Below are 27614 nucleotides of genomic sequence, written 5' to 3'. Positions count from 1 at the left end.
TTCAATATTCACGTATATATATTTACATGTATACACACACAACACACACATGTACCACATCTTATTAAACCAATTGTCTGTTGATGGGCACTTGGGTTGTTTCCGTGTCTTGCTTACTGTAAACAGTGCTGCTATGAACCTTGGGGTGCATGTATGTTTGCAAATTAGTTTTTGTTTTTACTGGATACATGCTCAGGAGTGGGATTGCTGGATCATATGATATCTCTATTTTTAGGTTTTTAAGGAACTTCCATACTGGCTATATGCAGAGCCAGCTGGAAAGGACTTTTGCAACCTCCTGGGCTGCCTTAAACACTCCACCCTCCTGCTCTCTCCTTGAGAAGCCTGGGCCCCACAGTGGTAAAGTGTCATTTAAAAAGTAATTAATCAATGAATTTGGCTGCACTGGGTGTTATATACTTGGGATCTTTGACCTTCATTGTGGCGTTCGGATTCTTTTTTCAGTTGCAGCGTGTGAGATCTTTGGTTGCGGCATGCAAACTCTAAGTTGTGGTGTGCGGGGTCGAACTTGGACCCTCTGCTTTGGGAGCTCAGAGGGAGGGAAGTCCTGAGTGTCATTTCTGAAGTCACATAGTTTAAAAGTAAAAATGGAAGTCATAGAATAACGCCTATAACATGGTCCCATTTATGGAAAAGCTATATATTTTGTTTTCTGAAAATACATGGCAGTCTACAAAAGCACCCAAAAAGATACAGATAGACACAAATGGCAGCGGCAGCCAGAGTCGAGGGGTGGGAAGGGAATGGGACTGAGCGAGGCTTCTGTTAATCTGCAAACTTCTGTGCTATTGGAAAACTGTGTTGTAAGGAAAATGTGTCCAGGGTTTTTTTCCCCTGCGCCTTAAAAGATAATATTTAAAACAGAGCTATGACACAAGCACAGGCCTCAGGTTTCTATTTTTTTTCCACCAGAACAAGCTTGCTCTGGCCCATTCCAGATCAGGAATGCTGCTGTCTCTAAGCTGCCACACCTCGGCAGGTGCTTCGGGGACACTGGGCTCACTCCCCGGCTCAGCCCAGACCGGGCCTCAGGATCCTGCTCACTGAGGCTTTGAAGGAAAAACTATTTGCCTTGCGGCCTTGGGCCAGTGACTGGATTTCAGGCATCAACCGGCAAACAGACGTGGCAGGGACGTGCCTCTCTGAACCTCTGAGATGGGACAGGCAGGGTGCTGGCTACCCCTTCTGTTGGTAGGATGTCCTTTGGGAAGGTGGGGACGGTAGACAGAGCTTCTCATGGAGCCTGGGAGACAGTCCAGTACCCAGATGGCTGGTGGGAATATACGAACCTGCCTGACTTTCAAAGCCAGGTGCAGGGGAGCCCCAGTTCCCCACGAGACTGTGGCTGGTCTGTCTCGGGGTGTGTGGCAAAAGCCCTAAGCAGATAACCCCCCACTTGCCGAAGAAGAATTCTGCTTCTGTTCTTCATGCTACTGCTGTTTGGTTTTGTGTCCACAGAAAACTGGCCTGTCTTTGCGGAGGGTACTTTCTCCAACTGGAAAATGAAGAAAAAGCCAGCCTTTCCCTTCTCCACAGAAGGGTCCCCTAAGGCGCTGGGGAAAGGCATGCGGTGGGTTTGGAATCCTGATCGACAGCAACTCTCACTTTAAGAGGCCACGGGAGACCAGCCACAGATGGGAGCCTTCATTTGTTTCACAAGACCCAGCTGAGATGCCGCCTTCTCGGAGAAGTCTTCCTGAATCTCCTGGGTTAGTGCCTCTCCCTTCCTCCTCACCCCCAGGTTCCCTCAGCACTCGGCTCCCCTCTCTGTTACCAGGATCCTTGTCTTATGACTTCATGACCTCGAGGGCCTGTCTTCTCCTATCCAGCTGCATCCAGGCTCAGGCTGGGCCTGTCTGCGTGTCCCAGCCCGTCTCCTCCGGGAGGCGGGAGGAGCCAGTGGCCACCTCCTGCAGGGTCACAGTGGCAGACTTCTGGCCTGGGTGTATGCTTGGGTCTCTGTGCCTCCTGGGCCCTTCTCTGATCCCTCCCCCCTTTCCTACTTGGTCCCTCACTCTCTTGCTGGGTTGTCTGGGGCAGAGATTTTGGAGGAAAACCACAGCCCCCACACTGAGCTTTTCCTTCCTTCCAGGGTTGGTGCAGCCTTGGGCCAGGCTCAGCTCCTCTCTCCCCACTCTCTTCACGGCCAAATCCCTCCTGCCTCCTCGGTGCCCACTATCCCTGGGCTCCGAGGCTCTGCCTAAGTGCCCTGGTGGCCCCTCTTTTCTGAGCACACATTCCAGCAACCCCGTGACCACAACTGGGGACATTCCTGGCCCAGCAGCCAATGGTGTAAAAAGGAACAGAATGTCCCAGGGCCCCGCCCAGCCCCCAGCTCCACCTGGGCCCCTCCCTGGGCTGGACAGGCTCAGGGTGGGGGTGAGGGGTCAAGAGGGCAGGACCAGCTAGGAGAGGCAGAGGGGTGCTCCTGGGCGAGGTTGGGAGGTGTTCACACCTTAGTGAGCAGGGAGGAAGCCTGCAGGCCTTGTCTCCTTCTTCTCCAAGGCCTGGGAGTGAGGCTGACCCAGGGGCGCCCTCGGAAGTATTCCCTGGGGAGGGGCCCTGGTTCTTGGAAGCCCACTGAGGGCAGTCCCTGCCCCTGTCTCTCCTTCAGTGGTTGGGGAGGGGGACTCCTTTTGGGGCTGGCTCCCTCCTCCTCACCCCCCTTCTCTGCCTGCCCTCCATCCCTCCCTCCCGGTCCTTCCCCCCTCTCCTCCGTCCACCCACCTCCACTATCTGGCCTTCCCTGTTCTCCTGGTCCCCACACCTTAGTCTCACTCATCCTGACTTGTCCTTTTTCCTTGCTTTGCCCTCCTGTCTTTGCGTTCAGCATCACCTCCTGGTTCCAGACCTCCATCCCTCGCCTGCCTTCTTGTCTCCCGGTCTCCCTGCCTGCTGGCTCCCCAGGACTCCCAGCCCTGACTTTTCTTCTGCCCCACCGTCTTGCTTTTCCAGTCCGGGTGCTACAGGTCACCTGCCCTCAGGAGCCCTCCTCCCTAGGGAGAGCTCTCAGCTCTGACTCCTCCTTGGCCCCTCCTCCTGCCCGGCTCACCTTTAATTGAGATGCTAATGAGGCTTCTGCGGCTTCCATCCCAGGCCGGCGGGCGGGCTCCCTGGTCTGGCTGCTGCACCTGTCAGGTGAGGGGGAGGAGAGGCCGGGCTGCCAGATTCAACTGGAAAGGAACCAGTCCCAGTCCAGCCACAACCTGGGACTGGGAAGCAGGAGGCAGCCCAGACCTCTTGGAGCCCAGACATCCCTGGGGCTGAGAGGGAGTCAGGTCACAGCCCGAGGTCAGGCCCGGGGACCAGAAGGAAGAGTCCAGACTGCAGGGGAGAGGGTGTCGGGAGAGGAAGAGGGGCAAGATCACAGAGCCTGACACCTGGAGAGGAAACAGGCAAGGAAGAGAGCCGAGAGACCCAAAGAGAAGCGAAAGGCAGAGAGAGGGACAGAGAGAGAGAGAAGGAGACAGAGAGAAGGAGACAGAGAGAAGCTAGGACGCAGATATTGGAGGAAGAAGACCAAAGACAGAGATTGACGTTCAAGAGGAGACAGAAAAGGAGAGTCTGGGACAGAAACCAAAGGGAGTCTTATCAGGGAGGCAGAGAGGCCACTCAGGGGAGGCTTGGCTGCAGCTCTTCTGACCAGACTCTGGCAGGTCAGCAGGCTCCCGGGGGACGGGGCCCGGGGAGGAAGGGGAGAAAGTGGGCAAGATGTGGGAGGAGAGTGGGATGAGGGCACGGGCCCCAGGTGATGAGGGTGGAGGAGGCACCCAGAGCCGAGAACTCAGCCCGGCCCCTCGCCCTCCCCGACCCCACCAAGGGCTCATGAAGGGAGATAAGCCTGAGGAGCCGGGGCTGGGCCCCGAGCCTTCGGGCCCCCCGCCGCCCACGGAGGAGGAGGAGGCCCTGCTTGAGTTCCACCGCTCTTACCGGGAGCTCTTCGAGTTCTTCTGCAATAATACCACCATCCACGGCGCCATCCGCCTGGTGTGCTCGCAGCACAACCGCATGAAGACGGTCTTCTGGGCCGTGCTCTGGCTCTGCACCTTCGGCATGATGTACTGGCAGTTCGGCCAGCTCTTCGGAGAATACTTCAGCTACCCCGTCAGCCTCAACATCAACCTCAACTCGGACAAGCTCATCTTCCCCGCCGTCTCCATCTGCACCCTAAACCCCTACAGGTAACCCGAGTCAGACGTCCCTCTGGGCAGGAGAGGGGAGCCCTCGACATGATGGGCCAGCCGTTCTGCCCAGGGAAGTCTTCCTAGTGCCTGAACCTTCTCCAGAGCAGGCTTGTTGTACGGACAGTCTCCTCCTCCACCCCTTCATCCTCCTGAAAGTGGGAGGGAGCGCTGATGAGGTTGAAATGCTGATAAGTTCAGAAGGGCAGGGTAGGAATCAGCCCCTCCTCCTTACCATGAGATGAATCTGATGGAGATCCTGCAATGAGTTGACTGCAGGTGTGGAGGGGGGCAGTGGTGGTGGCGGTGGGAGCTGGCTGGGACTGGGCCCTGGCAGGGTGGTCTGGGTTGAGAAGGGCAGTTTGTGTTGGAGAAAGCAAAGTGGGGGAGCGGTGGTGATGGAGCTCTCCATGAGCCTCGAGGCGGGGTTGCGGGGGGTGAGTGGGGGTGTAGTCCCAGAGCCAGGACAGCAGGACAGGATGGAAGCTGCCCTGGCCAGGCCGCTCCTCCAGAGGCCCAGGTGGCCCTGTTGCGCTGTGCAGTCCACCTGTCCGGGTGTACTGTTTGGGTGTGACCTGAAGTTTTGGGTTTCACCAGCGTTCTTTGCCAATTTTTGGTTTGGAAGCCAGAGGGGGTGGTGGTAACCATGGAGAAGACGGGAGGGCAGGGTTGGGTGTTTACACACACCTTTCCTGTGTGTTCACTTGGTCCTGCCACACCTCACACCTTGGTACACCTCCGGCAGGCCAGATACGGCTCTAGGCACCCAGCAAATGGGTTCATCAATAATTCCTACAATCGTTGCTGAAGGCCAAGTACTCTGCTAGGTATTGAAAGATAAGATGGAAGAGATAGGCATATAAACAAATAACCTCAGCGCACTGTGACAGGTACCATAAAAACTGTGAGCTAGAGTCAGAGTGTAAGGTTTATGAGTGAGTGTGAATGTGATCGCACGAATGTGTGTGAGCAAACAAATGAAGTGTGCGTGCAATTGCGAGTGACTGGATTGGTCACATATCAGGGGTGGTGTAGTCTGTTGTGTCCAGAGGTGTGTCATGAGCTGATCAGGGTTGGGACATCCTGTCCTACAGAGAAAACACTGCTCTGCCACTTCACTGATAAACTCCTGTATGAGGCCCAGGTTAAGAGGCCGGTTACTGAGAAGCTGCTTCATTCACCAGACCACCGGACGCAGTTAAGGACACAGTTAAGAACTCCTCGGGCAGCTCCTTTAATTCTTCCAACAATCCTCCGAGGCAGATACTGTTATTATTCCTGGGTTACAGTTAAGGACACTGAGGCAGAGAGAGCTAAGGCACAAGGTCACAGAGCTAAGGCACAAGGTCACAGTCTCCACTGTGGCTTTCCTTGTTTGTGGTGGTTGTTGTTCAGTCACCAAGTCGTGTCTGACTCTGCAATCCCATGGGCTGCAGCACCCCAGGCTTGCCTGTCCTTCACCAACTCCCGGAGCTTGCTCAAACTCATGTCCATTGAGTCAGTGATGTCATCCAACCATCTCATCCTCTGTTGCCCACTTCTCCTGCCTTCAATTTTTCCCAGTATCGGGGTCTTTTCCACCCTGTTTGCTTGCTTGCAAACCCCTGCCTCTTAATACCCAAAATGTGAATGTGGAATAATGGAGTTTCTGCTCAGATGTTATATCTCATTTCTTTTTTGTTTGTTTGTTTGTTTTGTGCAGCATGTAGGATCTTAGTTCCCTGATCAGGGATCAAACCCACACCCCCTGCATTGGAAGCACAGAGTCTTAACCACTGGACCACCAAGGAAGTCCCTGCATCTCATTTCTGAGCATGTCTTATTCCCTCTCTCAGCCTTCTTTCTCTTTCCCTGGTGCCTGTGGCTTTGCTTCTCTTCTTCCCAATCTCAGAGCTCCCAGCCCTCTTCCTTCCCCTACTTCCCCCACTCTCATCCCCTGGGGCAGAGGGGAGAGGAGGGCAGGCAAGCATGAGGAACTAGCCAATAGTAGGCTCTCAATAAAGACTGTAGTTGAAAGATACGGGTGAGAGATGGACAGTGCAAGGTTAATCTGTTGAGGCCTGCTTATTTTCCAAGGTTCTGCAGGGTGCAAGGCCCTGGGCAGTAGAGGAAAACGGCCCAGGGAATGAAAACCAGAGCCCTGGCCTCTGGGGCTTGCAGGCTGGGAGGCAGGTGTTCTCACCGATTAAAACAATCTCTCCTGCAGGAGTTAGTGGGGAGACAACCAGCACCCTGGATAGGAGGGGAGTCAGAGCCTCAAAGCGGGGGAAGGATATGGCGCCCCTACTATGTGTTCGATCCTGCACTGGGAGTTCTCTAAGCACTACCTCATTTAATCTTGACAGGTCCATGGAGACAGGCATTATTATTTCTATTTTGCAGATGAGGAAGTGGAGGTGAAGTAACTGAGCAGGGTCAAACAGCAAGTAATAATAAAAAATAACAACGAGAACTTCTCTGGTGGTCCAATGGTTAAGACTCCACACTTGCAATGCAGAGGATGCCAGTTCAATTCCTGGTCAGGGAACTGGGACCTCACATGCCATAGAGTGTGGCCAAAAAAAAAAAAAAAAAAAGAAAGAAAAAAACACCAATGATAATGGCTAACACACATAGTACTTAATATGTGCCAGACAAAAAAATTTTATATTAATCAAATGATTTAATTTTCATAACAGATCTCTTATGTAGATACCCGTATTGCTCCCATTTTATAGATGAGGAAACTGAGGCCCAGAGAAGTTAAGTAATTGCTTAAGTTCACACAGGGAACTGGTGGTGAAACAGATTCAAAAATCTGTCGCCCCCCCATCACGTAGAAGCCAGTGAATCTAGGGTCAGTAGCTGAGTTGAAGACCAAGTATGTTTGCTTTCAAAGTTCTTTCTCCCATTGCAGTTTAAGAAGGGGCCAGGCAAAGGCATCCAGGGTTGGGGGCTGGTGGGAGCCCATGGGGAGGAGCAGGAATCCAGAGGGAGGGAGAGAAGAGAAGAGAGGATCTGGGTTATTGGTTCCTGCTCCAGGAGAGAGGCAGGGGTGGGTGCACAGGTTGATGCAGCCTGGTGGGTGGGGACCTGCGTGTGACTCATGCTGCTAGCTGGCGTGGGTGCCGGAGGCAGAGGCAAGATAGGTGACGGACTGGGAAGCAGGGAGGGGGTGGAAGTCGTGGAAGAGATAAAGGAGCTTGTGAGATAACTGGAGGCAAAGTCAGCCCAAGTGCCCAACTGCACGTGGCAGGAGTGTGGCCAGCAGAGGGGGAGGGGTATTCTGGGCTGTTCTGTAACTTCCAGGAAAGGGGATAAGGCTGAAGACCTTCATACTAAGAAGGAGGTGTTGAGAGTCCAATGTGAAAGGTCAGCCACAGCGATCCCCATCCCCTTTCTGGTTAACAAAGGGCTCTTTTCACCCAAGAGAGGGGGCCAGACAAAGCCACATCAACGGCAAACAGAGCCCAAGAGCATATTTTTTTCATTCAATCCTGCGGGGGGACTGAGGCTGGTTTTAAGGAAGAGTGTGGCATTCTTGGACAGCAAAGAAGGTCATGGAATCTTCCTTCCCCTCAGAGAGCTGCACTGAGGGAGGCGAAGGCTCTGAGCCATGCCATTCAACCTTGACCCTGGGAGGGACCCTGCACTGCCCCCTACTCCCCCCACAGGATCTGGAAAGCAGGCTCTGCATTGGCAGGACTGGGAGGGACAAAAAGCCCAGACTCTTAGAGCTGGGACCCCCTACCCCTGCCACTCCCACCAGTGATGGACTCCTTTGTGTCAGGAATGTCACTTATCTCTGCAGCAATTGCTGATGGAAAGTTCTTCCTTAGGTAAAGCTGCAGCTTGCTGCTACTGCTAAGTTGCTTTAGTCGTGTCCGACTCTGTGCGACCCCATAGACGGCAGCCCACCAGGTTCCCCCGTCCCTGGGATTCTCCAGGCAAGAACACTGGAGTGGGTTGCCATTTCCTTCTCCAATGCATGAAAGTGAAAAGTGAAAGTGAAGTTGTTCAGTCGTGTCCTACTCTTTGCTACCCCATGGACTGCAGCCTACAAGGCTCCTCCATCCATGGGATATTCCCGGCAAGAGTACTGGAGTGGGGTGCCATTACCTTCTCCAAAAGCTGCAGCTTACCTCACTGTAACTTCTGCCCTCCGGCCCTGGTTCTGTCTTCGGAGCAGCTCTAAAGACATCTCCTCCTTCTTTACCCAGCGGTCATCAGTTCAGGGGCTCCAAGGACAGCAGTCACCAGGCTGTCTTTTCGGCATCCATTATCATGATCTGACCTTCATCACAGGCTTACTGGATAAGGAGAAAACTACCAGCCCAGAGTTGGAGGAGAAGACAGAGGCTCTGAGAAACGTACAGGTTTTGCAAAGGTCACCCAACTGTTTAGGTGGACGAATCAGAATTGGAATCTGGTCTTCGGCTCCACGTTTTAAAAAAAATTATTTTGTTTATTTTTGGCTACACTTGGTCATCGCTGCCATGTGCGGGCTTTTTTCTAGTTGTGGCAAATAGGGGTGCAGGCTTCGCGTTGCCGTGGCTTCTCTTGCTGTGGAGCACCATTTCTAGGCGCGTGAGCTTCAGTAGTTGCGGCGCACAGGCTAAGTTGCTCAGCCTCATGTGGGGTTTTCCCCTGCCAGAGATCCAGCCCGTGTTCCCTGCATCGGCAGGTGGATTCTCAACCACTGGACCATCAGGGGAGTCCCTCTACTTCTGTTAAGATCACAAAGTCACAGGGCAGTTGAGTGGCAGGCAGTGCTGTCTCCTCAGCTTTCTCTTCTCCAACAATAGGTTACTATTATTTTACTATTATTGTTCTTATTAAAGAACAGTTGTGACCATAAAAACAATAGCTGCAGTCAGACGGTACTCACTCTACCAGCTCTTTTTCTGTGTTTCTCATATGTTAATTCACTTAATCCTTATTACCATGAAGGTAAGTGGTGAGGCTAGGAAATGAACCTGGGAAGCTGATTAGAACTCAGTTCCTATAACTTTTACTGCTTTTTTAATTTTTAACTTTTAATGTTATATTGGAGTATAGCTGATTAACAATGTTGTGATAGTTTCAGTTGCACAGCAGAGCAACTCAGCCATACATACACATGTATCCATTCTCCCCGAAACTCCTCTCCGATCCTGCCTGCCCCATAACACTGGGCAGAGTTCCCTGTGCTCTATAGTAGGTTCTTGTTGGTTCTTGGGAGCCTGGTGGGCTGCCGTTTCTGGGGTCGCACAGAGTCGGACACAACTAAAGCGACTTAGCAGCAGCAGCAGCATGCCATGGAATGGCATTGCTTTTAATGACCAATAACAAACAAATCTCAGAATGTCAAACATACACCTTCGACCTGAGCTGCATTTCTCCCCTATGAGAGGATGAGGGGCAGCAGGCTAGACTTTGATGAGGGAGATGGTGGCTGAGGACTCTGAGGTTTGGACTCGGCACACGAGAACCACCATGTGTGTGTGTGGTGGCTGCTCAGTCTTGTCTGACTCTTTGTGACCCCATGGATGCAAAGGCTCCTCTGTCCATGGGATTCTCCAGGCAAGAATACTGGAGTGGGTAGCCATTCCCTTCTCCAGGGGATCTTCCCAACTCAGGGATAGAACCCAGGTCTCCTGCATTACAGGCAGATTCTTTACCATTTGAGCCACCAGGGATTGTCCTCCATATCAGTGGTACCATTTTAGACTCCCGCCAGCAGCAATTTCGGATGCTCCACATTCTCACCAACACTTGATGTCATCAGTCTCTTCGTTTGAGCCTCAGTTCAGTTCAGTTCAGTTGCCCAGTTGTGTCTGACTCTTTGCGACCCCAGGAATCACAGCACACCAGGCCTCCCTGTTCATCATCAACGCTCGGAGTTCACTCAGACTGTCCATCTAGTCAGTGTGGATGTTAAATGGTACCTCATTATGGTTTCAATTTACATTTGAGTACTAATGATACTGAGTGCCTTTTCATGTGTTTAGTGACCATTTGAATATTTGAGGGGTTCCTTTTTAAAACCATGTCATTTTCTTTTTGATTTGTAAGAAGTTTTTATATTTCAGGATTTCTTCTTTAGATATTTTTTATTCTAATAAATTTTGCCTACCCCTAGGTTGTGAAGGTATCTTTGATGTTTCCTTTTATAATCTTTATGGTTCTGAATTTTTTGTTTGGGTTGCTTGACTTAATTTTTGTATACAGACTAAGGTAGAGGTTGAGGTTCTTTCTTTCCCCCCTTTTTTCATACAATATCCAGCATCATCTTTTTTAAAAAAATTATTTTCCTCATTGAGCTTGAACAGGTGCTTTGGTCAAAAATCAGGTTGACCATATATATATTTGAGTTTATTTCTGGACTCTATTCTGTCCCATTGATCTGTTTATCCTTACATAAGCACTACACTGTTTTGATTACCATGGCTTTACAGTCTTAAAGTTAGGTAGAGTAAGCACTCCAACTTTGCTCTTCTTTTCCAAACTTGTTTTGGCCATTCTAGATTTTTGCATTTCCAAAGCAATCTTAGAATTGACCCGTCAATTTCTTCAAAAATGTCTGCTGGAATTTTGATAGGGCTTGGCTTGAACCTGGGCTTTCCGGGTGGTTCAGTGGTAATGAACCTGCCTGCAATGCAGGAGATGTAGGTTCAACCCCTGAGTCCGGAAGATCTCCTGGAGAAGAAAATGGCAACCCACTCTGGCATTCTTGCCTGGAAAATTCCATGACAGAGGAGCCTGGTGGGCTACAATCCTGGGGTCAAAGAGTCCCGCACAACTTCTCCACTGAGCACACATGCACGGCTTGAATCTAGAGAGCAATCTGGAAGTTGGCATAGGAGTTCCTGATCTACTGACGTCTGCAGCTCCTTTTATTTTGGTCTTTGATTTATTTCAGCAGGATTTTCAGTGTACAGGTCTTATACACCTTTCATCAGATTTACTCCCAGTATTTGATGTTGTTTATGCTATTTAATATGGTGCTCTGATTTCATTTTCCATTTTTTTGATCGCTAGCATGCAGAAACATTTTTTGCATATTGGTTTTGTATCCCGCAACCCTGTTTATTTATCGGTCCTAGGTGTTTGTTTTGTTTTGGTAGATTCTATCCCTAAGGCCCTGCTACTTTGCCTGGACTTTCATGATGGAGATGATACAGGCTCTGTATTGAGAAGGAATGTGAGGATTTATACTGGACAGTGTTTAACTCACGGTTTTTGAACCCCATCTGAAACTCCTTAAAACTGAGTCTTTGGTGTAGGAGGGCGGGGAAAGGAGAGTGTGTGGTATCGGTATTTTTAAAGTTCCTCGGAAGGTTCTAGAAGTGCAGTTGAGAGTCCCTGATTTAGAAAGTGTCAAGTGGCCGACGGTCAAAGGCCACCCTCGGCGAGAGGTGGCGGATGGCCCATGCACCTCGGTCCGTGGGAGTGTCTGGGCCTTGCCGGCCCACCCCCTCTCCTGCCTTGGGAAATGGCAGACAAGTTCCGGGTTCCCTTCCAGGCCAGGGCGAGTGGGAAGAGAGCACCTCCCGTCTCTCCCTAACAAGAAACATGTGGCAATAAATGCCTCCCCGCCGGGGCTCACTGTCGCCTCCAATCACCAGGCGGACACACCTGTCTGCGGCCCCCCACCCTCGCCCCCGAGATAGCCCTGCAGACCCAGAGCTACGCCCTGCAGACTTCTCTGGGCTGAACTGATCTCACCCGTTACAGACGGGGAAAATGAGGCGTGGGAGAGGGGGCGAGGATTGTTACCACCTCCTAGTCCGACCATTTGCCATCGCCTCTTCCAGGTACAAGGAAATTCAAGAGGAGCTGGAGGACCTGGACCGCATCACGGAGCAGACACTTTTCGACCTGTACAAGTACAACTCCTCCCACACCCTCGTGGCCCACGCCCGCTCCCGCCGCGAACTGCGGGAGCCGCTGCCGCACCCGCTGCAGCGCCTGCCCATCCCGGCTCCGCCCCACGCGGCCCGCAGAGTCCACCGCACCGGCTCCAGCGTGCGGGACAACAACCCCCAGGTGAACAGGAAGGACTGGAAGATCGGCTTCCAGCTGGTAAGGCCCCGCCACCGGCCCGGCTACCGCCCCGCCCCGCCACCGCCCGGAGGCCCCGCCCCCTCCCCCCCCTTCGCGCAGCAGGCGGCTTAGCTCCCCGCCCTCCGCGCCCCGCCTTCGCTGCCACTGATACGAGGCGGGAGTCCGAGCTGGCAAAATAAATAGGTTACATACAAGAATAAATTTGAAAATTAAAATTAAATAACGTCTCTCTGGGCACCAGCTTGTGGAGGCTCCTCGCTGGGGGCCTCTGTGGGAGAGTTTATGGGGATGGGAAGTCAGATCTACTGTGGAAATGCTCTTTCTGAATTCTGATCCCCAGTGTGGCACTCACTTGGGACCTTCCAGGGTGATGGGGCACTGGGGCTCCGGCAGGCCCAAGACAGAGGATTGTTGTTGTTTAGTCGCTCAGTTGTATCTGACTCTTGGCGACTTCTTAGACTGTAGTTCACCAGGCTCCTCTGTCTATGGGATTTCCCAGGCAAGAATATTGGAGTGGGTTGACATTCCCTTCTCCAGGGGATCTTCTCGACCCAGGGATCCAACCCAGGTCTCCTACATTGATAGGCAGATTTTTTACCACCGAGCCACTGGGGAAGCCCATATCTATCTATCTAACTATCTGTCTATCCTCTCTCTTAAGCCTCCCTCCCATCTCCATTTATTTTTTTAGTTTTCTTGCTATCGTCTCCCTATTCTCTGTCTTGGGCTTCCCTGGTGGCTCCCTGGTGGCTCAGACGAATCTGCCTGCAATGCGGGAGACCTAGGTTCAGTCCCTGGGTCAGGAAGATCCCCTGGAGGAGGGCATGGCAACCCACTCTAGTATTCTAGCCTGGAGAATCCCCATGGACAGAGGAGCCTAGCAGGCTACAGTCCGTGGGGTCGCAAAGAGTCTTACACGACTGAGCGACTAAGCGCACACACACATATATACATATACGTATATATATATTTATGGCTGGTTCATGTTGTATGGCAGAAACCAACACAATATTGTAGAGAAATTATCCTCCAATTAAAATAAAAAAAATAATAAAGATTTTTAAAAGGGGGAGTGAAGCAGAGAGATGGTACCCAGAGACCGGGGTTCCAGTACCCCCTTTGATACTGGGACAAACTGCTTGATCCCTCACAGTATTCCCATCTGTGAAATGGGGAGAATAATCTTTGCTTCACCCTCCTCAGAAGCTGCATAAATGACCCCAAGGTGTGTGCAGCTCCCAGTCTCCTCTGTCAATCCCGTGCTTTCCAGGTCTGCTGTCTTCCAGGCTTTGGCTTCTCGCAGCCTGGCTCCCTGCCCCTATCTATCAGTCTTTAGGACCCCAGACCATTCATTGCTTGACCTTGCCCCACCTTGCTTACCCTTGCTGCTGGTCCTCTGATGCTCTGGTCTCTGTCCAGTGCAACCAGAACAAATCGGACTGCTTCTACCAGACATACTCATCAGGGGTGGATGCTGTGAGGGAGTGGTACCGCTTCCACTATATCAACATTCTGTCCAGACGGAGACAGGACACCTCTCCCTCGCTGGAGGAGGACGTGCTGGGCAAATTCATCTTCACCTGCCGCTTCAACCAGGACTCCTGCAATGAGGCGTGAGTCCTTCCCTGCCTCCAGGCTTCCTGCTCTGCCCACCGCCTCCACCCCCCACCCCCAGTCTCCGGTCTCCTTTGCTGGACCATCCTGAGACCCAGCATGGAAGGCACCCTGAAGTGCTGGTTGAATAACTGAATGCCTGCAGGTGGGGAGGAAGGGAAAGTATTGACCTCAGGTCTAAACCTCTGCCTGGGGAACGGCCCTGCAGGACATGTGTGGCTCCCTGCTCCCTGGGTCTGCAGAAGTGTCAGATGGGAGCCTTCAGAATGCCGGGCTTGAAGTCTGGCTTTGAGAAACCAAGGACTGAAGCATGGCTCCCTGTCTTTCTGAGGCCTCTTTCTCACTGGCATCAAACTCAAGAATGCCTGGAAGGTCATCTGGTCCCCTGCTCCGCTGGCTCAGATAATGCAGGCAGCAGTGGGGGGCGGATACAGCATGGACTGAATCAGGGACTAACCCTCAGCTCCTGCTCTGGCTGTTTCTTCTGGATCAGGTGACTCTGGGCATTTCACTCCACTCTTCAGAGCCTATTTCTTTGTTTATGAAATGGAGGGAAATGAGATTCTTTCAGCGTTCATTGAACCAATATTTTTGACTGTCTGGACTATGTGCCAGTCACTGTTCTGGGCATTTGGGATACATCAAAGAAGAAGAAAAATATTCTTGCCCTTCTGACACTTTTTCTTTCTTTGACCACACTTGGTGGCATGCAGGAGGATCTTAGTTCCCTGAGCCCTGCACTGGCATCTCAGAATCTTAACCACTGGACCACTGGGGAATTCCCTTGACACTTTTTCTTAAGCAATGAAGTTGATAACATCTGTCTTTGAGTGCATGAGATAAGGAGTTTGAGGGCACTTTATACACTGCAGTGAGTCGTGGGCCTCACTGTTGGTGGGAAGTGACTGTCACGCAGGTGAAGTGACTTGCCCTAGGACACCAGGCTAGCCAGAGCCTAGGGCCCCCCTCACACCACTGCACTGCCCGCCTGGCATTCTCTCAATCACATCTCCTGTTATGATGTCCTTGCAAAGAAGTCATGGCTGCTGCCAGCTCTCTGAGGGCTGTGGGGGGAGGAGGCAGGAGTAAGGGAGGTCCCCTTCTATAGCCACTGCTCACCCCCACCTTCCCCTCCGTATTCCTCGAAGCTCAGGCATTGTCTCCCTGCCTTTACCCGGCTGAGGAAGGGCCCGAGGCAGCATCTCCACCCCACAGGGACCCTGTCCCTAACTTGCCCCTGAAGACTGTTGGCAGGGCCAGGTGTCACCTGCTTCTGCACCCCACCCCCACCTGGAGCACACACTCTGCCCGCACACACCTTTGCTCCTGTCTCGGGTTTGTGTGTTTGTTTGAGGACAAGTGAGGCAGGAGCAGCACCTGAGCCTGTGGCAGCCCACAGCTGCCACCAAGTGGCTCTGTCACCGTCTCGCTTTGCCCGCCCCAGGCTCCCGCCTTCTCATCAATGGAAAGTCCATAGTTCATCTCAGTCTTGACACTTAGGTCACTTCCTCACTTCAGAGCCCCATCGATTCTCCCCAGGGTTATCATAACCCCCCTAATCTGTCTCTCCACCTCTCGAGCCTCCCTTTATTCTGCGACCACAGGAAGATTTATTCTTCAGCCTTCTGCCTGCACTTCACTGCAGTTAACTATTCCAGACAGTCCTGTGTGAAATCCGTCAGTGTCTCTCTGGCCTTCGGGATGGAGTTGAAGTTCTTTATCATGGCTTTCTCAGCCCTCTCCTACTCTGTATTCAATTCTCTTGCCTCTCTTTCTATGATCTTTTCTTTAATAACAGCTTTATTGAGTTGTACATCGCATACCACAAAATTCATCCTTTGAATGGATATAATTCAGTAGTTTTTACTATATTTACAGAATTGTGCAACTATTAACACTGTCTAATTTTAGAATGTTTTCCTGTCTCCCTATGTTGTCCCCTCCTCCAAGTCTTGGGGACCACTAATCTACTAACCACTGTCTCTATGGATTGCCTACTGGGGACATTTCATATAAATGGAATCACATAATATGTGGTCTTTTTTGACTGGCTTCTTTCACTTAGTAATGTTTATCCATGTTGCAGCATGTATCAGTAATTCCTGCTTTTCTTTTTTTTGACTGCATCACAAGGCAAATCTTAGTTCTCCGACCAAGGATCCAACCCTGGTTCCCCCTGCAGTGGCAGTGTGTAGCCCTGACCACTGGACCACCAGGAAAGTCCCCCAGTTCATGTCTCTTTTTCACGAAATAGTTTTCAATTGGATGCTTATGCCACATTGAGTTTATCTATGCTTTGTGGATGACCATTTGGGTGTCTTTCACTTTCTGGCTCTTATGAATAATGCTGAATGCCACTCTGAGCCTTCCTGTACACATGTGTGTATGGATGTATGTTTTCATTTCTCTTAGGAATAGAATTGCTGGGTCATATAATAATTATATATTTAATATTTAAGAGGAATATCAGACTGTTTTCCAGGTATCTGTGCCATTTTACATTCCTACCAGCAGTGTGTGAAGGTTGCAAATTCTCAATATCCTTGCCTTGTTATATCTGTCATTTTGTCTTAATGATTCCCTATACCCTTTTTTTTCTTTTTTCTTTTTTTTTTTTTGCTGCACCGTGAGGCTTGTCGTTCCTAGCCCCAGTTAGGGACTGAACATGGGCCTACAACCGTGAAAGTGCTGAGGGCCACTGGACCACCAGGGAAATTCCTGATTTCTTAAACTCTTAATAGAAAATTTATATAGCCCTTACTCAGTGCTAAGCACCGTTCTGCTGCTACTGATGCTAAGTCGCTTCAGTCGTATCCGACTCTGTGCAACCCCAGAGACGGAGGCCCACCAGGTTCCCCCGTCCCTGGGATTCTCCAGGCAAGAACACTGGAGTGGGTTGCCATTTCCTTCTCCAATGCATGAAAGCGAAAAGTGAAAGTGAAGTCGCTCAGTCGTGTCTGACTCTTAGCGACCCCATGGACTGCAACCTACCAGGCTCCTCCACCCATGGGATTTTCCCAGGCAAGGGTACCAGAGTGGGTTGCCATTGCCTTCTCCGAAGCACTGTTCTAGGTGTCATTTAATCCTCCTAGAATCCCTATGAAGTCAGTACTAGTATCATCCCCATTTTACAGATGAGGAAACTGTGACATAAAGAGATCAAGTGCTTGGGCTGGTCCCCCAGCTCACAGTCATTAGAGCTGGGGTTCAAGTCCAAGTAGCTTTGCCCTGGAGTCCATACTCTTCACCATCATGTTACACTGCTTCTCATACACCCTCGTAATGCACTCAATGTGTCTCTCTTTGTATGTGTTTTTACCAAGTGTGTGTGTAATGTGGACGTAAATGGTGTTGTATGATGTATCTCATGTTGCCCTTCACTTTTTAAACTAAGCTCTGTGAGTTTAAGATTCATCTATGGTCTGCTCTATGGATTCCACCTGCTGCAGACAGCCCGTGGTGTCCCTGTCCCCTCCCCTCTGAGCAGGGCTCCCAGGCCTTGTAGAACTGGCCTCTTCCTCTTTTGTCCCTCCCTGAGCACAGCCTGAGCTCTGGAAATGCTGCCATCCTAGCTCTTCCCAGAATGTGTGCTAGTACTTCACACCCTGAGCCTCTGCTTTTTGAGGCTGATGGACTATTCCAGATCATTGAGCTCCATTCTTCGTTTTATAGATGAGGACAGTGAGCTTAAGGAAAATGGTTTGCTTAAGGCTGTATAGTCATCACCCCCCGCTCCTCATCTCTGTCCAGCCTTCTTCCCTCCCCTACTTCTGTCCCTTCCTCCTCTACCACCCTCAGCCCAAAGACCTGTCCCCCTCTTCTCCCTGCTGCCCCCATGGCTGGGGAGTTAGAACAGATACCCCCTGTTGGCTGGGGAGTTCAGTTCAGTTGCTTAGTCGTGTCTGACTCTTTGCGACCCCATGGACTGCAGCACAAGAGGCTTCCCTCTCAATCACCAACTTCCGGAGCTTGCTCAAACTCATGTTCATTGAGTCGGTGATGCCATCCAACCATCTCATCCTCTGTCATCCCCTTCTCCTCCTGCCTTTAATCTTTCCCAGCTTCAGGGTCTTTTCCAATGAGTCAGTTCTTCGAATCAGGTGGCCAAAGTATTGGAGTTTCAGCTTCAGCATCAGTCCTTCCAATAAATATTCAAGACTGATTTCCTTTAGGATTGACTGATTGGATCTTCTTGCAGACCAACGGACTCTGAAGAGTCTTCTCCAGCAGCACAGTTCAAAAGCATCAATTGTTCGGTGCTCAGTTGTTTTTATAGTCCAACTCTCCCATCCATACATGACTACTGGAAAAACCATAGCTTTGAGTTAGATACACCCTGTTCCCACGTGGGCTCTGGCTGCAGTCTGCACAGCCTCCCCATTGGGGGACATGTGATTTGCCGTCAAATCATGTTCCTGCTGTAGCAACACAAACCTGGGACTCCTTTCTCTCTGTTCCCAAGCCTGTCCCAGCCCTGCTTTGGACCTCCCAGTGGGAGGCATGCTGTTGCAAGACCTGTTCCTGCCCTTGAATCTGACCTTCCTGGTCTCACTGTCTTGCCCCTGCCCCCTACCACTTCCTTTCTCTTCCGTTCATTCATCAACTATTTGTTCTCGATCTCCTGTATCTCCTACATGCCAAGAAACATGCCATTAACCCAGAGATGATTCAGGCATGAAGGAGATTTGTTTCCTGTCCTCAAGGAAATTATAATCCGAATGGGGAAGTAAGATATAGACGTGTGAGAAGCCAGGGATGCTGCAAGAATTCATAATGTAGTGCAGCACCGAGATGGGAGAGGCCACAAGGCCAGTGAGGTCGGGTGGCCTGGGGGAAGGAGCCTGGGCGAGAGGTAGCTGACCTGGGCTTGAGTCCCGTCTCATGCTTTCTGCTTGTGTCAGCTTGGGCAGCTACTTGACCTCTCCGAGCCCATGCTTCCTCTCTTGTGAAGTGGGGATGATGCCTAGTGAGAGGGCCTGGGTGAGGCTCCAGCACCAGGTCCACACATAGTAGGTGATCAGGAAACAAAGGGCTCTGAAAGTGCTCCCCCTGACCCCTGCACCTTCCCTTCTGACCCCTCTCTCTCTCTCCTGAATAGGAATTACTCTCACTTCCACCACCCGATGTACGGAAACTGCTACACTTTCAACGACAAGAACAGCTCCAACCTCTGGATGTCCTCCATGGCCGGGGTCAACAACGGTGCGCTGTCCTGACCCCAGCCCCAGCCCCTCCTCTGCCCTGTGTGCCCACATCTACCTGCCTTAAGCTCCTGTCCTAGAAATGCTCCAGGCCTCACTGCAGTATGCCCATCTGTATCCTGGAAAATCCTCTTTGCTTTTTCTCCCCTGTGGGTATCACGTATTCCATCCCAGGTGTGATAGGAATCCTGTCCTGATTCTGGCTGGCCCTGCACCCCAAATTCAGCTTGTGCGTGTACGTGCTTGGTCACTAAGTCATGTCTGACTCTTTGTGACATCATGGGCTGTAGCCCGTCAGGCTCCTCTGTTCATGGAATTCCTAGGCCAGAATGCTGGAGTAGGTTGCCATTTCCTTCTCCAGGGGATCTTCCTGACCCAGGGATCGAATGCGTGTCTCCTGCATTGGCAGGTGGCTTCTTTACCACTGAACCACCAGGGAAGGCCCCCGGATTCAGCTCAGGGGTTGCCAAATCCATTTGCAGGTCTTCCTGAACTTGCTGCCCTGGGAGGCTTAGAGACTAGGCAGGGTGGGATGATGGGTTTCCACACCCTGATGCTTCTCTCAACCAATGTGTCCTGCCCCCTGGCTCTGTTCCCCCCGTTCCTCCCAGGTCTGTCCCTGACACTGCGCACAGAGCAAAATGACTTCATCCCACTGCTGTCCACGGTGACTGGGGCCCGGGTGATGGTGCATGAACGGGATGAGCCCGCCTTTATGGATGATGCTGGCTTTAATCTGCGGCCCGGCGTGGAAACCTCCATCAGCATGAGTAAGGCAAGGACGCTGACCGGGAGACCTGGGGAGGACCCCAGATGAGGGGCAGAGAGAAGGCTTGGAGGGTGACAGCTAGAGGGCCAGAAGAAGTTGTGATGGGTGAGCTTTGAGCATGTAGCAGTCTTTAGGAGCAGAAATCTGGGGCGAGGGGCTGGCCAGGCCGAGTGTCGTTAGGAAGTAGGTTTCTGAGGAGTACACGTGGGATGATAACACCAGGAAGGGGTTAGGAACATGCTCAGGGTTCCAGGGGATGCTCCGGGCCCAGTGTCCTCGGAAGTAGCCCTGGGGGCATGTTGTGAAATGACCAGGCAGGTAGGAGAGATGGCGGAGGACATACGGCCAGGGACTGAGGGAAGACTGTGGTTAGGAAGAGGCCTGGACCACTTGCTCTGACCTCTGACTGCCTGGTGACTCTGGGTTCTTAGGAAGCCGTGGACAGACTCGGGGGCGACTATGGTGACTGCACCAAGAATGGCAGCGAGGTCCCGGTGGAGAACCTTTACAATACCAAGTACACGCAGCAGGTGAGGCCCAGCCTGTTTCCATGGCAACCGTCTCCCAGCTGTAGCCACCAGGTGTGCGTAATGGGTGATGGGGACAGTGGAGTGAGAGGTGGAGGCACACTGGGGGGTCTGGTTTGTCCTCCCCTCCCCTGCCATGTGGGGCTGTGTGGGGGTGGGCAGGCCTGACCCCACCCCCCTTCATGCTCCCCTCCTCCAGGTGTGCATCCATTCGTGCTTCCAGGAGAGCATGATCAAGGAGTGTGGCTGTGCCTACATCTTCTACCCACGGCCTGAAGGCGTAGAGTTCTGTGACTACAAGAAGCATAATTCTTGGGGTGAGACTGCGGGAGGCCGGCGCCCACTCCCACCTGAGCCCAGGACTATCCCAGGAGCCCTGCACTCTCAGCACCCCCACTCTGGCTTCCAGCTCCCACGTCCTCCAGCTGGTTCTCCCACTGACTCCTGTTTCCCGGTTCTTAGATGCCGCCCTGTCCATTTTCCTCTCACTCTGTCTGTCTTCCCTGTTCCTCCCTCACCATTTTTCTCTCTCTTTTGACTTCTGTGTGTTTATAATCGGATGTCCCCATTTAAAAATAACTTATGGGACTTCCCTGGTGGTCCAGTGCTTAAGAATCCACCTTGCAAAGAAGGGGATGCAGGTTTGATCCCTGGTCAGGGAACTAAGATCCCACATGCTGCGGAGGGACTGCATCCACGAACCGTAACTAGAGAATCCGTGAGCCGAAAGGAAAAATCCTCATGACACAATTAAGACCTGACCCAGCCAAATAAATAAACAAGCAAATTAAAAAAAAATAATAATAACTTGCAGCAAAAGGAAAGAAGAGCATGTGAGGAAGATCTCCCTGGGTTCCTTGCTCTGCAGGTAGCATCCTGCTCACTCCCTGGGGTACCAGCAGGGCTGTTGCTGGGTGCTGGTGAGACAGTGCTGGGTGCAGGAAGGAAAGACTAGAAATTGTGTGAATCTGCCTCATTCCCTAACACCTTCCAGTTTATGTATGTTTTATCATGCACGTAATATATAGCAGTTCAATAGGAGCAGGTGTATCATTTAGGAATGACTTGTGGAAGAATTAAAACATTAAAACTAGAGGAGAGCACAGTCAAAAGAATCTGGAAGACACTAGACTCCCCTCCTAGCCCTGGTCTAGGAGCAGATCAATCTCTTTCCCTTTTCTTTACAGCTGAGTTATTCAGCAGGGAAGCTGAGAGAGAAAGAAAGTCCCCAGCAAGAGAACACAGAACATAGAGGGGAGACATAGAATACACAGGGCGGGCGTCCTTGGTCCACACCCCCTTATCTGGCCCAGCCAACCCCTCCGAGGGCTCAGGGCAGGGACACAGTGGACCCCAGGGTAGAGAGCAGCCTCCGTCTGCTTTCTCTCCTGGTGCTGTTCTCTCATCCTCCCCTGACCCATGCTCTGCAGTCTTGGCCTCTGATTTCTGGCTTTCTGGCCTTGGAGAATCACAGCGCATCTGAGCTGGAGGGAAGCTTAGAGGCTGTCTTGCCTGATGGGCCCCTTTCTCAGACGAGCAAGCTGAGGCCCAGAGGGAGGATGGGATGTTCCAGGACATGCAGAGCAGGCAATCTGCCCACTGTTCCCTGGGCCCCCAAACGCTGATTGCTAGGTGGTTGTGAGTTTGAAAAAGATCCTTGAGAGAAAAATGACCTTGCTGTTTGCTAGAAGCTGTGAGGATGAGGGAGAGAAACTCGGCTAAAGATACAATCTGCTGAGTTTCCTAAGGACCGCTTGCTCCCCAGCCTAATTGCTCCCCAGTCTTTCTAATTAAAGATTAATTCTGTGATTAATTATATAAACCCTGGTATTCAGAGGGATTTGGGTCAGAAATGAAGAAGGACCCGGGTGACTGAAAGTATCAAGAATAACAAAAAAACCTTACCTAGAACCTGGGAAGAGGTGGGAAGGGGGAAGCTATGGTCCCATTGAAAGTGAAAGTGAAATTCGTTCATTCGCGCCCTACTCTTTGTGACCCCATGGACTGTATAAGTCCGTGGAATTCTCCAGGCCAGAATACCGGAGTGGGTAGCCTAGCTGTTCCCTTCTCCAGGGGATCTTCCCAGCCCAGGGATCAAATCCAGGTCTCCTGTATTGCAGGCAGATTCTTTACCAGCTGAGCTACAAAAGAAGCCCAAGAATACTGGAGTGGGTAGCCTAACCCTTCTCCAGCGGATCTTCCCGAACCAGGAATCAAACTGTGGTCTCCTGCATTGCAGGTGGATTCTTTACCAACTGACCTATCAGGAAAGCCCTTAAAAGTGAAAGCCTCCCAGTCGTGTCTGACTCTTTGCGACCCCATGGACTATATAGTCTGTGGAATTCTCCAGGCCAGAATGCTGGAGTGGGTAGCTTTTTCCCACTCCAGGGCATCTTCCCAACCCAGGGATCAAACCCAGGTCTCCCGCATTGCAGGTGGATTCCTTACCAGCTGTGCAACAAGGGAAGCCCATGGTCCCATTATTCTTTTTTGGTAACAGGTGTATTGAGATAATTCATTTCCTGGGTAACTCACTCATTGACAGTGTACAGTGCAATTTTAGTATTGTGTGTGCCTAGTCACTCAGTTGTGTCCAACTCTCTGTGATCCCATGACCTGTAGCCCTTCAGGTTCCTCTGTCCATGGAGATTCTCCAGGCAGTACAGTTTTAGGTTTTTTGCACAGTCGTGGAACTGTGTGACAATTGTTGCAATCAGTTTAGAACCTTCTCACCGCTCAAAAAAAAAAAAAAAATTGTACCCATAGTGGTCTCCAAGCTTGCCATTCCCTGTATCCACAGGCCCTCCCCCTGCCCCCACAACTCCGGCCCCTCAGAACCACTCAACTACTTTCTATCTACTATAGATTTGCCTCTCCTGGACATCTCATAGATCACAATATGTGATCCTTTGTGATTGGCTTCTTGTACTTAGTGTTAATATTTTCAAGGTTCATCCACCTGGTATCAGGGCTTCCCTTGTGGCTCAGCTGGTAAAGAATCTGCCTGCAATATGGGAGACCTGGGTTGGGAAGATACCCTGGAGAAGGGAAAGGCTACCCATTCCAGTATTCTGGCCTGGGAAATTCCATGAACTACAGTCCATGGGGTTGCAAAGAGTTGACTGAGTGACTTTCACTTTCACTTTCCACCTGGTAGCATATATCAGTACTTCATTCCTTTTTATGGCTGAATAATATTCATTGCATGGATAGACCGCATCTTGTTTATCCATTTATCAATTAATGGATGTCTGGGTTGTTTCCCCTTTTTAGCTGTTGGGAACAATGGTGCTGTGAACATTTGTGTACAAGTTTTTGTGTGGCCAATGTTTTCAGTTCTCTGGGGTGTGGAATTGCTGGGCCATTTAGTAGGTTTAGGGTTTCCCCAGTGGGTCAGCGCATAAAGAATTTGTGGGCAATGCAGGAGACCCTAGGGGACACGGGTTTGATCCCTGGGTTGGAGAGATCTCTTGGAGAAGGGCATGACAACCCACTCCAGTATTCTTGCCTGGGAAATCTAATGGACAGAGGAGCCGGGTAGGCTAGAGTCAGACCCGGTGAAGCAACTGGGCACACAAGCATGTAGTATAGTATTTTATGTTTAACCTTTTGAGAAACTGCCAGACTGCTTTCCACGACAGAGGCACCAATTTATATTCCCAGCAGTGACGAGTTCTTCATGTCCTCATCGACACTTGTCATTGTCCTTTTTCATTATAGACATCTTGGTGGTGGTGGTTTACTCACTAAGTGGTGTCCAACTCTTCATGATCCCATGGACTGTAGCCCGCCAGGCTTCTCTGTCCATGGGATTTCCCAGGCAAGAACACTGCAGTGGGTTGCCATTTCATCTCCAATAGCCATCTTAGCAAGTGTGAAGTGGTAGCTCATTGTGGTTTAATTTCATTATTCTTATACAAAAAATTGTTCCCACTTTTCTTTTTCACTTTCCAACATTTGTCTGTATCCGGAATTTGCCTGCAATGTGGGAGACCCATGTTCAGTCCCTGGGTTGGGAAGATCCTCTGGAGAAGGAATGGTAACCTCTTCTAGTATTCTTTCCTGGAGAATCCCATGGACAGGGAAGCCTGGGTGGCTATAGTCCATGGAGGTGGCAAGAGTTGGACCCATGACTGAGCGACTAACACTTTCACTTTAACAAAGGTGTAGCCTGTTATTTTTATTTTTTGCTGGACTTGGCTTTATTTCTTAAACATGCTCTGGTGCTGTCATTCAGGAGCCCTTCCTGTTTTGCTCCATAACACTCTTGTGCACTGGGTGCCAGGGGTCTTGGGAGACCTAGAGGGTGTGGGTGGAAAAGGTGGAGGGGCCCTAGGAAAATGAGCATCTCTCTGCACCCGCAGGCTACTGCTACTATAAGCTCCAGGATGCCTTCTCCTCAGACCGCCTGGGCTGTTTCACCAAGTGCCGGAAGCCATGCAGGTGAGGATCCCCTCCTGGAGCCCAGGTGGGTCATCTGGGTACCACAGAGGATCCTTGGTCCAGCTTTGAATGGGAGAGCCCCACCCTACCCCCGTCACTGAGCACCTTCTCCATCCCCAGTGTGACCATCTACAAGCTCTCTGCCAGTTACTCACAGTGGCCCTCCGTGACATCCCAGGTAGTGTGTGTGTGTGTAGCACTGCGGTCTTCCCTGGGCATACGTGTATGAGTGTGTTTGACCCCGCCCCCAGCTCTGTAAGCCTGAAGAGTACGGGGGTGACCCCACTGACACCTCACCCCCTCCCAGGACTGGGTCTTCGAGATGCTGTCCCGACAGAACAACTACACCATCAAGAACAAAAGGTCAGTCCTACCCTGGTCCCGGGCTTCCCTGCTCGCTAATGCAGGAGACTCGGGTTTGATCCCTGGGATGGGAAGATCCCCTGGAGAAGGAAATGGCAACCCCTCCAGTACTCTTGGCTGGAGAATTCCATGGAAAGAGGAGCCCAGCGGGCTCCAGTCCATGGGGTTCCAAAAGAGTCAGACACGGCTGAGTGACTAAACAGTAACAATAATTCCTTTCCCTGGGTCCCAGCCCTGAGAAAGGAATCTGTGGGAGGGAAAGCAGACCCAGGAAGAGGGATGGGTACAGCTGATTGGAGGAGAGTGTTTTGGAGCAGCAGAGAAATTAACCCTGGGCCGTCTCTTCCCACCCTCTCCCCCACTCCAAAGGGATGGAGTTGCCAAACTCAACATCTTCTTCAAGGAGCTGAACTACAAATCTAATTCTGAGTCTCCCTCAGTCACGGTGCGTCCTGCCCTACTGAGCCTGGGATTCTCTGCGGGCGGGGGGTCTTAGTCAGGGGGCTCTCCGTGAACACAGGGGATTACCTCTGTGGGGCCTGAGGGTTTGGGCCTCGAAGGTGGGGGACCAAGGGAATGGGAGAGGGTGAGCCTTAGAAGAGTGGAAGGAGTGCTGGGTGATGGGGAGAAACCTCTCGAGACACGTCTGCGTGTCAGCCATCCCCACGGTGGCCTCATTCTTGGTTTTCCCTGGAAGAAAGCAGCCAGCAGTGCTGTGCTGCCAGAGGAGGGGAGCAGAGGCCAGGGGCCCTGGGGTCGGGCGAGGCTGAGTGGAGTGGAGCATGGGCTCCCTGCCAAGTGCTCAGCGTGCCTCTCTCCCTCACAGATGGTCACCCTCCTGTCCAACCTGGGCAGCCAGTGGAGCCTGTGGTTCGGCTCCTCCGTGCTGTCCGTGGTGGAGATGGCTGAGCTCATCTTTGACCTCCTGGTCATCACCTTCCTCATGCTGCTCCGGAGGTTCCGAAGCCGATACTGGTCCCCAGGCCGAGGGGGCAGGGGCACCCAAGAGGTGGCCTCCACTCCAGCCACCTCCCTCCCCTCCAGTTTCTGCCCCTACCAGGCTTCCTCCTCTTCATCCCCGCCAGACCCTGCCATCTCCCTGGCCTTGTCAGCCCCTCCACCTGCCTACGCCACCCTGGGTCCCCACCCAGCTCCATCAGGCTTGGCAGAGGCCAGCGCGCCCTGAGAGGAAAGGACGGTGTCCCCTCCCCAAGGCAGGCACTTCCCTTGGTGGGAGGGACCCAGCCTTGGCAGGATTCAAGAATGTTTGGCGGCTTCCTCTCAGAGCTGCCCAGCTGCCCCTGGTGTGTGCGTGGGTGGCAGGGGGGATGAAGCAGGATGGATAGGGGGCTGCGGAAATTGCCTGGAGACCCCCTGCCAGCATCACCCCGGTTCCCCGCTGGTCCTGCCTCGAGAACACTTTGCCCTCCCCCACCCCAGTGCAGCCAAGGCTTCTTATCCCTTGGATCAGCCAAGCCAAACTTGGATCTCTGACAAACAACTTTCCTAGGAAACAACTGACGACCAGAACAAAACACAGGCAAGGGCACACAAAGGCGTGTGTGGTTTCCTCCCTAAAGATGGCTGGATTCCGCCCCAGAATGGCCCTCCACACCGCCTTCCAGTGACACAGGCGTTTGCTCCTCTTCTTGAACTGGGGTGGGGAACCCCACCCCAAAAGCCCCCTCGGTTAGTTGCTAGGCAATTCTGTTTGCCTGACTCCCAGGGCAGGAACTGGGGCAGCCCAGTGTAGTGAAGACCTGGATTCCCAGTCAGCCTTACTACCCCATCCCCCCCACGGAGCCTCGCCCAGCGCCTCTGCCCTGTGTCCTTGTCTTTCCTAACTCTGCATATTTGCTCAAGCTATTTCCTTAGCCTGGAAGCCTCCCCCCTCCCCCATCTGCTGGAGAACTCCTATGCATCCCTGAGAACCCTGCTTGGATACCATTACTTCTGTGAAGGCTTCTTCCCCACCCTGTCTTCCCCAGATCTTACCACTTCCCTCTCCTGTGGACTCCCATCACACACCATCACATCCGTGGAAGTGCTGACGCTGCATTTAATTTTCCTCTTCATTTGTGTCTGTGTTCCCAGCATGACTGAGCTCGCTGTGGTTAGGGACTGAGTCTTGTTCATTCATGTATCCTCACAGTCTAGCCCAGTGTCCCACTTGGAGCAAGTAGGCAGGTACTTAATAAATATTCTTGCATAAAGAATGCCTGGAGGGACTTCCGTGGGTCGGGGAACTAACATCCCCCTGCCATAGGGCATGGCCTAAAATAAAATGTCTGGAGAGCTGCATGGCACCATGAGGGGGCCAGGGAGTGGGTGCAAGTCCCACAGTTCTGGGTTGGGGAGTGGGGCACAGGACAGTCTCCCATTTCCCTGGCTGCATGATGGGAACGACCATCCTTCAGGGGCCTTGGGAGAGACAAACCGTCTTGCTAGTTCTTCCACGGGCATTGCTGAG

General features: G+C 51.9%; 1 protein-coding gene across 4 annotated transcripts; it reads left to right on the top strand.

Annotated features, from left to right (window-relative positions):
- Window positions 1-945: 945 nt before the first annotated feature.
- On the top strand, window positions 946-27360 carry SCNN1A (sodium channel epithelial 1 subunit alpha). Of its 4 annotated transcripts, XM_040234953.1 has the most exons (15): window positions 946-1212; window positions 1480-1730; window positions 2114-3159; window positions 3842-4202; window positions 11978-12245; window positions 13647-13840; window positions 18940-19043; window positions 19654-19817; window positions 20243-20341; window positions 20538-20655; window positions 24703-24781; window positions 24902-24959; window positions 25089-25144; window positions 25514-25589; window positions 25971-27360. In XM_040234953.1, exons 4-15 carry the CDS (start codon window positions 3847-3849, stop codon window positions 26328-26330), a joined length of 1932 nt encoding a protein of 643 aa, XP_040090887.1. In that variant the 5' UTR covers window positions 946-1212; window positions 1480-1730; window positions 2114-3159; window positions 3842-3846; the 3' UTR covers window positions 26331-27360. The 4 variants fall into 4 exon arrangements, with proteins under 4 accessions (XP_040090887.1, XP_040090889.1, XP_040090890.1 ...); XM_040234955.1 differs by lacking the exon at window positions 2114-3159; XM_040234956.1 differs by lacking the exons at window positions 946-1212; window positions 1480-1730; window positions 2114-3159 and adding an exon at window positions 3165-3677.
- The last annotated feature ends 254 nt before the right edge of the window (window positions 27361-27614 follow it).

Source organism: Oryx dammah, unplaced genomic scaffold (genome assembly GCF_014754425.2).
Source record: "Oryx dammah isolate SB20612 unplaced genomic scaffold, SCBI_Odam_1.1 HiC_scaffold_29, whole genome shotgun sequence".
Lineage (NCBI taxonomy): Eukaryota > Metazoa > Chordata > Mammalia > Artiodactyla > Bovidae > Oryx > Oryx dammah.
The sequence above is the reverse complement of the archived record's forward strand: the minus strand, read 5'-3'. Positions and strand labels throughout refer to the sequence as shown.